At 40.7% G+C, this 14,049-nt stretch overlaps 1 protein-coding gene across 2 annotated transcripts in view; it reads left to right on the forward strand.

Annotated features, from left to right (window-relative positions):
• The window catches only part of TGFBR3 (transforming growth factor beta receptor 3), a 108,849-nt gene that overhangs the window by 47,295 nt on the left and 47,505 nt on the right, over window positions 1–14,049 (forward strand). For both annotated transcript variants that reach the window (XM_058029914.1, XM_058029915.1), the window contains exon 4: window positions 13,395–13,532. In XM_058029914.1, coding sequence (XP_057885897.1) covers window positions 13,395–13,532 — 138 coding nt within the window. The remainder of the gene's footprint in view (window positions 1–13,394; window positions 13,533–14,049) is intronic.

The raw sequence follows: 14,049 nt of genomic DNA on the forward strand, positions 1-14,049 counted from the left end.
TTTGTTTGTTTTATTTGATCAAATATTCCTGGGGAAGTGAGTGCGTGTGTGCATTTCTGTACTGATCTGAGTCTCAGCTGAATGCCAGGAACTACTGAACTCTTACAATAACTTTCTCTTTGGCTTTGGGTATCTTCACTACTTCAGTTTCTCAGTTTTTGGAAAAGAGATAGTTGCTTCCTCATGGAGCTGTTTGTTCTGAGAAAGAATTATTGTTTGCAGAGTAACTTGGAAACTCTAGAAATTTGCACCAGAAAAATGTGTATAGAAGAGCATAAGATTATTCTTAAATCAAAGCCACTCTTCAAGTATATTATCAAGTCCTAAATAAATGGCGGATTCTTTTTCTTATGCCTGTTGGTTGAATTTCCCTGAGCTTCTTCGGGCACACAGTTCCAATTGAAATAGTTAACAGGAGAGAGGAGGGGCATATAAAGTTAATCTCATGTGAATACTTAGGATTGAATACATATGAATACATGGAATCAGAGTTCCTGGCAATGGAGTCACTATTGTTTTCATTGACATCCTCATCCTAAAAAACTTTGAGATGTTATGCCTGATACAGATGTTTAACATGTGTTCTATGAAATGAAGGCAGGAAAACTAAGGACTTGTCTTTATATTTATAATTTCGAATAATGCTACTGAGGCTGTAATAATTTGACAGACCTTTTTCCCAATGTTTAATCAGTGCTACTCGGTAAAAAGTTAACAATAACAACTTTAAAATTTCCTTTGAGAGTAAACATGATATTAAAATGGATGTTAGCTCCTGGAATAGGCTAGTTGTAATAGGCTGATCCTGAATTCAGGATAATTTTTCTGTGTCACAGTGTTTTTGATTTTTACAATTTTGAAGATCTAGGTGAAGGTGGTGAAAACCCAGTTCATGTTGCCTAATATGCTGCATATTTACTGTATTTCTCAATGTGTTTGTTTTAACTGTTTTCAGAAGTTCAATACTACAACAGCTATACCCAAGGCTATGTAAGGGAAAAATGTTTTGTTTCGTGCTCAGGCATCCAGAGATCCAGGAACAGCCTTGAGATTCAGCTCAGATAAAGGGGCCACTTTCTGGGCATATTTAAAACATGCTGACCTGCAGCACCAGAGTCATGGTCAGAGGGAGCCTGGAGGTCATGTGCTGACCGCAGGCAGGAAGGGAATTCAAGGTTTGTTACTTGACAGCTGGAGTTAGTGAGGATTTTGTTACCTATTCATTTGTTTGAATAGATACACAGTGCTGCACGTGGGTATATTTAGTATTTCTGGTAGGTCAAAGGCCTTTGCTTTGAAGAAAAGTAGTTGCTGCTTTAGAAAAAGAAGCTTTGAGAGATAAAACAAAGCACTGTGCCTCTGCCAAGGTACAGACAAATTCTGAACTTAGCAACAGTGTTTTTCTTTTCTTGCCTCTTGACTTTCTGACTACCTTAGCTTGGCAGCAGTTGTGGATCTCTAGCTCTAGCAGCAGACCTGCATGTTTCAATGCATGTTCAGGGGTTTTGAACCTTCAGCCTCTTCAGCTGGCCAGCTCTCCTGTTATACTGAGCCCATCAAGGTTAATTTGATCACTGCACCCATTACTTCTTGTTCCTTGATGATGTGTGGCTCATGAAGTTGTGCAGACGCAACATAATCAGTCATCCTGGGTATACAGAATAACAATGGAAAAGGAGTTTGGCCACCTGCAAGACTCTGTCAAATTTGAGGTTGACTACTGCTTTTTATTGTAATTATTTTGCATGGTGTTTTGTGAGGGAAGGGTGCCACTTAAGAAGGTTGAGAATGGGAAGTCCAGATGAATTACTGCTTCCACCAGTGCTCTGTGCCAGTGAGGTCTCAGAGTCAAGCTGTGAGTGATGCTGTGGCAAATGTACTCCAGGAACACCCTGTATTTGTTCCTTGGAAAGCAGGAGTTCCTCATCACATGCATCTTTGATCCTGGGTAATTTCCAAAGTTTGTGGTAGCTCCACTGGCTCACCAGAATGGTTTCACAGGCTGCTGTTTTACTCCCTTTATGCACAGCCATGCCCAAGAGCCCAGCTGGAGTACTGCACTAAATCAGAAGAAAAAGTACATTATAGACCTTATAAAGCCTTAAAAGTAGTGGAAGCATGTGCCACAGAAATCATAATCATTCAGTGTCTCAGGTAACTCCATGTCTGCTGAAAGCTGCATCTCCCATGCAGCTGATACATTAAAATGACATTAATGTCTTAATTGCCTTCAGGATGAACATGGCATTACCATATTTTTAAGAAAGTGGAGTTTGCTTGTTGTTTGAAAGCCTTTACAATGCTCTTTCTCCTCTCTGTTAGCACTTGGAGGCATCTGTGCTTGCATAAAATTCCACCTTTTTTAATGTGGCTTTTTCATCTTGTTTGTCTGGACTGCAGTCTTTGCATGTTGTTTTTAGCCAGCTCAGGATTTGCTGGTCACTGGATTTGGCAGTCCTTTCATGTTCTGCCCACCAGAACTGCCAGAGGAAGTCCTGTGTTGGCCAGAGGAGTCTGTTTGTACAGAGCCTTATGTCCTGCAGGAGCGTGGCTGGACACGTGTCTGCCTTAAAGAGGCAGCAGTGACATCTCATTACTTGGAAAGCACTGTGCAAAGCCTTGCTATTTTCTGTTTTTAGAAATGGGGCTGTTTGCTGTGTGCAGAAAGTGAGCCCTGTTCTCAGTTGAGGGAGCTGTGTGGAGTGGTGGCTGAAGCCCTGCCAGGGCCTACCACAGAACGCTAGCGGCTTCAGAAGGAAAAACGTCAGTGTGAGTTTTCTGGCTGCTCACAGTTTTGGGTTTTGCTGACTGCTGCTTAAAATGTCGTGTTGGAAGCTGTAAACTGGACCCTTGTTTTCCTCTGAGGCAAGATGCAGCAGGTACTGCTGTGCTCTTGCAGGGCTGTAGAGAGCAAGAAGGCTGCTGCTGTTTAGTGGATGGGCTCTTCCTGTCTCTCTGAGGCTTGGATGTGTAAGCACACTGTGCACGTGGGCTCACACGGTTCTTTCAGGCAGATGTGTGTTGATTTTTGATCATAGACTGTGATTTGTTTCATGGTCTCCAAAGCCTCTGACATGTCTTCTTTATAAATTACTGCTTTGTCTGTAATTGCTTTCTCCAAGAAAAGATATTAAGGAAATGATGACATTTCCAGCAGTCCATCCATATCCCAAACTCCATGGTCAGGTTCCAGTCTAGCTTTGGGCTCATGCATGTATGTGTGAGATATTGCAGCAACATTTGTCAGGAGGGGTCATATTTATGTTGTTCTCTAGAGTGTCTGTTTGAACCAAAAGCTGGAATTAATAAAGTCGTTCTTCTTCAGCCTCCCAGTGCAGAGGAAAATTTCCAACATAAATTGTGCGGAGCTTGCCGTGCCTGACAGCCATGCTCCTGAATCAGCTGAAAATGTGAAACCATGCTGTGGCAAGATGGAAGAACAACAAATGTTTTAATTGGTTGAGTGTTTTTATGTGGATCTTGCTTTTGATAACACTTTGATAACACTCAAGTTTGTGTTTCTCTAGAAGAGTCTCTTATTTTCCCTGTGAAACATAAGCAATGTACTTACACAGTAGCAAACACTAAACTACTTTAGTGATACATTAGTGCAGCTCTGTAGTTTCTGCTGGGTGGCTAGCATCTATCTAACTTGTTTAAAATACAGGCAGTGGAAACTTGTGTTTACCTGAAATAGCCTGTGTAGATTAGTTTAGAAGGCTCCAAATGCATTTAAGGAAAACAGTCCTGGCAGATACTTGTCATATGTCTTTTATCTCTCAGTTTAAGAAGCTTTTCCTTTGTGACAGGAGCTGCTTTTTAGTAGGTACTCATATATCTTCTGACATAGTTAACTGCCTCCACATCCATTTTTTCTCTTCAGGGCACTGGACACCTGTTACACAGCTATTTAGTAATAGTTTAGGGCAGGGGTGGGAGAAGGTAAAGCAAATTAAAATTTGCAGCTCAGGCAATGCACTGAAGGAAAACTTAGATCTGCAATATATGTACAAATAAATGTGGACTGTTTCATTTCTGCATGAGTTTTCTACCTTAATTATTGAGGTAAAACTCAGTGTGATGGTACCATTTTAGAATAGGCCACTAGCAACAGTAGGGGAGATGTTGTACTTGTGGTGTATAGGGACAAACCCTCTGCACTTTAACAGATCTAAAGCCAACAAGGAATTTTCCCACAAAAGAAGACTGTCCCCTCAGGATTCATTATATGCCATGTGAATGGTATTGACATCTACTGATTTATGCAAAGCTGAGCAAAGCACTGTGTTTTGGGAAGCCTGGCTGATCTGCAGGAGGGCACATGGCACAAATGGTTTCACTTAATCTTTGGGAGTCTGAGCATCTCGATCAGGTCACAGACAGAATGGGCAAAGGGGTCCCGGCTTTGCACTGACGGGCATCAGTTTTTTATTGACCAAAGCATGGGGCTGGTCACTGTGGGCAGCCCTTGCTCTGCAGGTGACCACAGTGGGGATTGTTGTGTGAGAGTTACATTTGGTTGGCAAAGCTGAGCAGAATTGTGTGTGCAGAGACTGCTTTCTTTGCTGCAGACAGAAGTTTTTGAAAAATCTTCTTTTTCAGGAAGAAAGAGAATTCTGGTTCTCAAAGCATGTAATGCTTCACACATTCAGTGAAAATTGAATTGATATGTGTATGCACAGGGGAAGCTGGAATTTGTATAATTCAGGTAACAAAGCTAACATAGGCAGTATGTGTATGATATCTACATAAAATTTATCAGTACACACTTTGGTTGTACTTTCAAGATGATAGTTACAGAGCTGTCTCAGTATGACTTATGATAATACATTTATTGCCCTTTGTGTTCTGTCCTTATATCCACCTTAAACCTTCAATTTTTTTTACTGTTATTATTCTTGCACTGTGAAAGTCATACCCCTTTCTATTGCAAATATAGGACTTCAATAACTGTCCTGCATATTTGCCAGGTTATTTGTGTCAGGAATAGCTTTTATTACCTGGGTATTTGCATAAATTATTAGTATTTGGCTGCTTCAGCTTAGAATAACAACTTAGGAACATCAGAAATTAATTTGCTATGTTTTTGTCAGAAAATAAATGATGTGAGTAAGCTCTGGGCAGAAATAGCCCAATGTTTTCATGAAGCTAGAAGAACTGTTTTGTAATGTCTCCTTGTGTCAGAATTTTTTAAAGCTATGTGAGCTGTGGTGCTTTCTGAACAGGCACTGCATTGCCAGTAGAACCTTACCAGCGTGGTTGCCTGCTCTTCCACTTTTGAGGAGCAAGTATCACTGGTGCAGGAAACTACCAGTTATGAACCAGACACAGACAACTCTGCTGCCAGGAACAGAGCAGTATGTTTAATGTCATACAGCATACTCATCTGGCACATGATGTCTTTGATAATGTTATAGTACTAAATTTTATTTGTAATTTGATTTTTTTTAGTCTGTTGTAGGGAGCAGCTGAATTACAAGCCACAGGAGGAGATCTAAATGTTCTGCAATTCCATCCTATTACACAGACCCTCAGCTTGGTCATTTAATACTGGGGCAAGAAACATACCAGAGCATACGCTGGAGGCAGAACTACAGATAATTTCTGACTGTGCTGCAAGCCCTTAGGCTTTTGTTCTAAAGGGCTCTCTCTCACCCAACTGTTAGATACAAGTATGAAGTCAGTGTATGGGCAGGTCAGTTTTCTAGCTGGTTCTGAAGCCTTAGGTCTTCATTAAAAACAATGTGCTGCTCTACAGGGAATAGGTGCCAGACTCAAGGGTGATGCTTCATCCCTACTGAAGGCGAAAGGACTTTGTTTAGTTCATGTCTTGAACACATGTTTTGGGGCTGTCCTTTAATGGCTGAGGTCAGCTGGTCTGTTCAGCCTAGGGAAGAGGAGACTGAGGGGAGACCATATGACATTCTACAACTTCCTCATGAGGGGAAGAGATGGCCAGGCACTGATCTCTTATCTGTGGTGACCAGTGACAGGACCCAAGATAATGGCCTGAAATTGTGTCAGTGGAGGCTTAGGTTGGATGTTAGAAAAAGGTTCTTCACTCAGAGAGTGGCTGGGCACTGGAACCCCCAGGGAAGTGGTCGCAGCCTTAAGTCTGACAGAGTTCAAGAAGTGTTTGGACAACATTCTCAGGCACAGGGTGTGACTCTTGGGGATGGTGCTGTGCAGGGCCAGGAGTTGGACTCAGTAATCACTGATGGTCCCTTCCAACTCAGCTTGTTCTGTAATTCTCTGATTTTCCCGTGAATTGTTATTAATGGGAACAACATGCATAATTCAAAATAATTTGTTAGTGGATGTTGGCATGTTCATGTGCTGTAGGACTTGACTTTTAAGCTCTTTGTGTCTAGCACAGCACACCCTGACCCTTATCCCCTATTGTAGGACAAACGAGGGTGAAGGGAAAAGGAGTTTTCAAACACCTACTTAATGAAGAGAGTGCAGTGGGCCACAGGTCATAGTTGGGCGGTCCTTATCAACTTTTCTGTTTTCTTATCTTCTTTTTTATGGAGCCTAGTTTTCCAGTCTGGGTGGTAGATTGTAACAGTCAAGAGATTGTGCAATAGTATTCTCTCTTCCATGAAGTAATGTATGGGACCTCATCTGTCTCTGATTTAGTGCCAGTAGCTTCAGTGGAATTATGCCAGAGGTGAATCTTTCCCATGATTTTTAAAACTGAGCTATAACTGCTGTTTAGTCAATCTGGTTCTCTAGTACTGTGTGGGCGAGAAGGTCCAGGCAATGCCAATCTATTTGCAATCGTGTACTTAGGGTAAAATAAGCAAAGGGTTGATTTTAAAATAGAGTGTTACATGAGCCTTGGAAATGAACTTCAGTCCCCATGTACCTGGGTAGATGATACCTGGGACTCAGATCCATTCCCTAAGGATTGAGTTGTGCCTCATCCTGGAAGTAAGAGCAGGTCTTTCCTTCCCTTGTTCCTCGTGCATCACAGCTCTCTCCCTGCTCTCTCCCACAGGGACAGGTCCCTGCCCCAGCAGCATCCATGAGTGCTGCTCTGGCACAGAGAAGGTGGCATGATGTGTCCCTGGCACGGACTGGGAAGGTGGCACATGGTTGGGTTCTGTGGGAGAAAAAGTAACTCTCTGTGGGTATGAATGCTTGCTTTTAGTGCCATTGCAGTTTCCCTGCAGTTAGTGGTTTCTTTGATACTGTTTTGCAGATCTTCTGATTGCTGAGGTGAGTTTTCAAAAATTGGTGCTTGCCCTGTCTGAACAAAGAGTCTGTGTTGGAGAACCTTCCCAGAAGGGAAGCAGTAGGATCTTGTGTGCTTTTAGGAACCTGCTTATACAATCATTTGATTTAAGAATGCAAATATGTAACCCTGAGAGCAAAGTTACATTCAAGCAGTAACACCATGTGAACATATTTTAAGTTTCTTGGAAAAATCAGCAAACTCTCTCTCAGAAACTGTTGGCTCTCAAAAGCTGGGTATTGTGATCTACTATAGCTGGCTTGGTATCAAATCTGTAACACAATATTCAGGCAGCATAGCAAAACTATGAGGGGGAGGAAAAAACAGTATTTCATTTTGAATCACAATCCCTGTCTAAAGAGTGTGCTTTTTCTAGACTTTTATTTGGAGAAGAAAAGGATCCTTCTCAAAGTACTTGATAAACACTTCTGAAAAGTGGTGCAGTACCAGATCTCACCAGTTGAGTTGGATTAATGGATTAATCCTTAACTGAATTCTATTATGGCCGATGTACTAACATTATATTTTGTTCTAATGAATTTCAGTAGAAATTCCAAATCTCCTATACTGATAGACACAAGTGAACTGTAAAAATAAGTTTCTCCATATTAATTTCTTTGACTTGTAATATCAGAATAAACTATGTTCTATAAATATTGTATTAACAAAAGGAGTGAAAGCACTTAGGACAGAGATAGGTGTAAATTTTCATATTTCAGCTCTAAATTTTGCCTGCTTTGAATGAGTTATTTAATCTTTGCAGCAGAGTAATGAGTTAAGATGTCATAAATCTGTCTTTACTGCATCACTTATAAGTCAGAAAATGTACTTATGTGATCTGAGAGTTAAAATTCTTTTTTTCTTCTTTTTTAGAGAACAGCTGTCCAAGCCTAGACAGTGTAATTCAATACAACACCACATATTTTGTCCTGGCTTTTTAGCACAGATTTGTAATGGTTGTTTTGGAAAATGTGCTATGGATTTATCTGAAGGTCTTCATGCCGGAATAGTTAATTCAACCTTACAAATCCTTGGCACTTAGCTTTCATCTTTTTAGAGCAAAACACAGAGCCTGTGATTTGATGCCTTGAAGTCAGCAAAACAAAATGGTACTTTAACAGCAGCATTTACTTTGATCAGTTTTCAGCATTTGTGTCCTTGCCTTTCACGTAGTACAAATTGCTTTAGCAGAGTAGCGGGGCAGGAGCCCATGGACTGTTTTTGTAGTTGGTTTCTGTGGTGATCCTCAGCCTTCCATGAAACTGATCTCTGGGGACAGGAGCCTCTGCAGCCGCCTTAACCTTGCTGCTGCTGGAGCCCTGGAGGAGCTGTGCAGAGTGGGCAGCCAGCAGTGACCAGCAGGGTCTGGCTCAGCAGTGCCAGCAGAGCTTCGGTGGGCACTGTGCCCGTGGAGGGCAAATGCATTCCAGCAAACAGGACACAAGCTCGGGGCTTCACAGCCCCCTTGGACCTGGATGCTTTAAAGAGGAACGTGTAGGTTTTGTTCTGACATTTTCAGAATAGCTGAAGTCTATCATTTTCAGCTATGACCAAATCCTTGTATTCCTCACAAGTTAGTCATGTATTATTTGGAGGAGTGTGTGCCAAAGGGGGCCAGACACCAGTCTGAAGAGCAGCTTGCTCTGACAAACAGCTGCTGAAGTTGAGCCTTGCTGAGAGAGCCATTGCTGACACACATGCCCAGAAGGTCTGGCCTAGCTATCGATTGCACAATGAAAGTGTTGGCTGTGCAGCAGCTTTGTGATCAGATGAGCCCTTCACTGGGAGTGAGGAATGTGTTGGACCACACTGACTTATTTTCCTGCACTGTTGTGGTGCTGTCTGCTTGGGTAATATACTGTCTCTTAATATGTTTTTAAAGTAACATAGGCAAAGCAATAGCAGCTTTTTAAATGGACTAGGTGACCTAAAATGCCCAAGTCCATTTAATGATTCTGGTTTAATTTTCTTTTGGTGTTGTTTGACCAAAATGGTCACAGACCTGCCTGAGCTGCAGAAGACTTTGAATCAAGTAGTATGTTGTTGAGAAGTACCAAATGTGTGTACCGTATAAGCTTCTTTGAAAATCTGGGAATGGGTGGAGCATGTCCCTTTTTGGATCTCTGATTTTTTTTTTTTTTTTAAGCTTATGTGGGAGTTTTAGAAAAAAGTTAGGAACTTCACTACAGAGTTCACAGAGTTCAGAGTTTCACACCATGTCTTCAAAACACTTTTTGCAGCACTAAACACACATAGGATTAGTTTCTGATGGAGTTTCTGGGCAAGACTTCCATAAATATTGAGTAATAGGTATTTTGCCCGTGAAAATACAAAAAGAAAGGGAAAATTTGTAGTTATCTCTTGTGCTATTAATTAGAAACTTTTTTTTTCTGGTGGTTTAAAGCAATTGAGTATCCTTCTGTCAGTTTGTGTTGTGTTCTAAAAGTACTGTGAACTGTAGCCATGAGAAGGGATGTCTTGAATAGCTCTTGAGCTGAGACACAAAGGTGTCCAGGGGAGGGGGATCACTTGGGACTCAGCTAATACATGGTATAACTAGACCCACAGTGGGGACACTGCAGCAGAAATGGTGTTTTGTTGAGATTGCTGTAGGGAGAGTAGGGATGAGGATCTTCCTGTGCAGTGCTGTGGATGGGGGCAGCCAAGCCAGAACTTAGCAAAGGGACAAGTCAGTGGGAGCACAGCTGTGACAGCAGAAAGCTCAGCAAGGCACAGCTAAAGAACTTGTGCTTGTGTTGATGTCATAACTTTTAACACCTTAGAGTCCTGTTAAGCCTTTCAGTCTCTGAAGCAGGAGTGGGAAGAGGCATTTAAATGCCTCTGATGCATATTAAAAGTCCAGGCTTTCACCTGGACTCTGCAGTTCAAACCACCCTCTCTCACATTACCACCTCTCTGGTGAGCTCTTCTGACCATGCCTGCTGTACTTGGACTGAAATTTCCCTGTGATACCCACTGACTGTAGTTATGCAGTGTAAAAAACCCAATGCTTGGCAGCAGGGTTTTGGTGTAAAGATCTTGGGTGCTGGTAACTCCCCAGCAGTTTGCTTGAAAAATTTGAAAAACTTGGTTGAAAAAGATGCATTATATACATCTTTAATTTTACAAGCTGAGGGAATAGCAACTACAAAGTCTGATAGCAGACCCAGTTGCGAAGAATCTCTGATTTTCTCACTAAGGCAGTATGATTGCTCTGTGTGCTCTCATGTGACTAAAACAACAGGAAGAAATCTTCATGAATTCTAAAACATCTGTCTTGTCTGATAGATGTTGGTTTTGAACAAATTTGTCTATCAGTTGAAACAGAGGTACTTCTCCATGTCCTTATTACCCAAAGGACTCGGCCTAGCTATTTCTGAGATGAAGTTTTCAGAGTGTGTTACATGTATTGTATCATTCCTGCTTTTAATAAATAATGGAGGTTTTAAATAGCAAAAATTTTTTGAAGTTTCTAATAAGAGCCATATCTTTTACATTGACTTGCCATTCTGATAAAAACACAGCCAGGATGGAAGCCTAAGCTGAGTCCTCTTGTTGGCCAGTGCAAAAGCATTGTTACTAGTTTTTATTCTTGGTTATTTAAGCACATAACTATATTATAAGTAATTTCATAAATATCTAGCATCAAAGGAAGTCAGTTATTATTTGGCTTGGAAATACGTTGGATGCACTTTATGCCATTTGAAGCTGAAAAAAATCATCATGAAATTTGAGCTCATATTTCTGAGATCAGAACTTCAAAAGATATAACTGGACTATTTTACTAAACTGAGATAAGTGTTTTTATTGTTTTGTGAGAAAACATAAACCTAGAACAAGGTAATTACATTTAATAGTTTTAACAGCTTATTATTAATTAGCAGTGATTATAGCTGAAAGCCTCAAGAATTACTGAAAGCTGCTTAATTGTCATGAATTTAATAGTAGTTCTAAACACTTTTTCCTTTTTACTTTCACCTCTCCATTTCTAGACAGAACAACAAACCAGAAGTCTTGTAAAATGAATAATTTCTCTCTTATTTTCAGGTAACAGAGCTACTTTGGCTCTATAGCTGGTAGACCAAAGCAGTTTCTGTAGCTAAGAATGTGACTGTTTGGCATTTCAGGTCTCTGTCCTCCCATTAGAATTGAGAGCACTACCACCCTGCACTTTGCTAAAATGAGAAAGAATAAAATACTTTAGAGGCAGAAAATAGAGGGAAATGTGGTTCTTGGTAGTCTGTTGTACTTGGTGTTTTCTTTATGAGATGTGTTCTGTGCTGGAGAGGCCAGGTGGTGCCAGAGGTGGCTGCAGGAGCAGGAGATGGCACTGCCTGACCTTCCTGCAGGCAGGGCTGTCACTGCCCAGCTGCTGCCACGAGAGGAGCTCCTTCTTTAGGGCAGCTTGGCTTTAGTACAAATATGGGTCTACTCAGTTTTCCAACAACTTTAATCAAGCTTAACGAAGAGGAGGACAGGGATGTCCTGGGTGCTCCCAGTGGTGTGTGTGTGGGATGTGATGTCTGTCACTGTGGGGACTTGAGACACCTTTGGTCAGTGGCATTTCAGAATCTGGTGCATTCTGCATGTAAGCAACTGCTACCAGTTAGTGTGAGAGCACAGCCAGCTGTTTGCTAGCTTTCTTGCAAGTTCTTAAATAGTGATAAAAGGTCTTTCTGCTGTCCTCTGGGTGTCTTGGACCTGAGACCAGGGCCTGGCAGTGACTTTATAGTGATGGTGAACTTTTCAAGGTGAAATAAATAAAAAAAAAATTCAAAAAAATTCAAAAAACCTCAAAAAACGAACCAACCAAAGGAAATAAAAAAAACCCAAACAAAGCAAAAAACCCAAACCAACCAAACTAAAACCACCCTTCTGTCTACTTTGGACAATATTTTCAACAATAATAGGTACCTAGTTTTCAATTTGGTCTCTAGCTTTCATCTAGTTAGTTTACTGGATGAATCTCCATTTACTTTACTGGTAAACTAATGGTTGTTTGCCACTATATAAGAATCATGCAATGAACTATACATAGTCCCTCTTCTCTATCTCAAATATCCTTTTAATTTCTCTAGCAGGATACAGAATTAATTGTGAATTATCTTTGTGCTCATTTCTGTTTGCCGCCATTCAAACTGGTGGTTGTGTTCATGTTTGCTTCCTCTGTACTTTTTTTAGAAAGAGCTGTGATTGTCAGGGAACCTGCCTGTCATCAGTGTGGTGGGACATCAGCTTCCCTGCTCAGTCTATGGTAGATCATCTCTCCATAGCACACTAGAGATTTCTTCTGTAATGTGGGATGAAGTATCAAGCTAAATCCTGACTGCTTACACGGCTTATTAGGTGCCACAAAAACCACTGTAATATCAATTGCAAATCTGTATATGCCAAAAAAGGCCAGGCTGTGCTGTCGTGTGTTTGGTTATGGTTTTTTCCAACACTGAGCCCTTTCTAGAAGGGCAGTGCTGGGGTACGAGGAGCTGGGCAGGAAGGACTTCCAGCAACTGCAAACTGGTTGTTTCAAAGCCACTTCTAACAGGTTGCCTCACTTCCATGATGTCCACTTTGCTCAGATCATTTACCCTGTGTATTTTTTTAACCTCTGAGCACAGGCATTTTCTTTCCCTAGTGTATGTTAAAATTTCTTTTGGAATTCCTTCCATAAAGTAATGTAGTGCTCGCTTGTGTTTCTGGATTTGTTCCTCCTGGTTTTTATTTGTTTAGTTTTATTTGTTTTGCAGGCCAGATATATGTCCTTAACAGAATCAGCAGATGAGGTTTTATACTCTAAGCCAGCCTTGTAGACTACCATCTAGAAACCAGCAATCAGAGTTTGCTTTGCAATTCTTTTTATCTCCTTGTTCTCCAACTCTCAGCTTAGTGGTTTGACCTTTTGCATAAGATATTTTTCATCAGCATTTGCCAAGGTTTTCTTTTTAGCAGTGCTCTGCAAGCATAGAGCACAAATGTTAACTATTTCATATTTTATTTTCTCTGTGTTCTGTTGACTGACTTTTGTGGAAGTAGATTAGTCTTTAATCTTGAGTCAAGAGGTCTGAATGCTAAGAATCATAATATGTATATATATAAATTATCTTTGATTCATTGTTTCAAATTCCAGGAAGTATTCACATATTTCTGTGTTTTTCTGTAGGTCACATTACATTTGAATCCAATTTCATCAGTGCATATTCATCAGAAGCCTCTGGTGTTTCTTCTCAACTCTCCTTTGCCTTTGGTCTGGAAGCTAAAAACAGAAAGATTGGCACCTGGAATCCGAAGAGTTTTCTTTGTAAGTGTACACAGTCCTCTGGCCTGCTCTCTGTCATAGCTGCTTGTCACATAAGCATGGAGTTAATGGTATTCATTTGGAAAATTTTCAAACTTTAGATTAAAAAAAAAAGTTAAGAGAGGGTCAAGTTTCATTGTAGGGCTCTGGGGAACAGTTAGATGGTAGGGCAAAGCAGTTTGGAAAAAGTAGCCAATTACTTGTTATGTGAATTTAAGGAAAGGAAAGCAAAACTGCTTTTCAGAATCTGCATGTCATACAACTATTAATACTAACAGCCATTAGAGTTCAAAAAGCTGTGAGGTTATAGCAGATTGGAAGTGTAACAGTACCATAAAGCAAAAAGCCTCAGAGCTATTGGAAATATTAAGAGTGGATGCTAATTGTGTGGTCTGTGACCAAAACAAAATTTTGTATCTATTGAGCTTAATATGTCCAGCTACGGTTTATGTCTCTGATGAAGTTTTGGTCTATTGAAATGACCAAGCTAAGCCCAGAATGAAGTCATTTTTATTTCTCA

Source organism: Melospiza georgiana, chromosome 9 (assembly GCF_028018845.1).
Source record: "Melospiza georgiana isolate bMelGeo1 chromosome 9, bMelGeo1.pri, whole genome shotgun sequence".
Classification (NCBI taxonomy): Eukaryota; Metazoa; Chordata; class Aves; order Passeriformes; family Passerellidae; genus Melospiza; species Melospiza georgiana.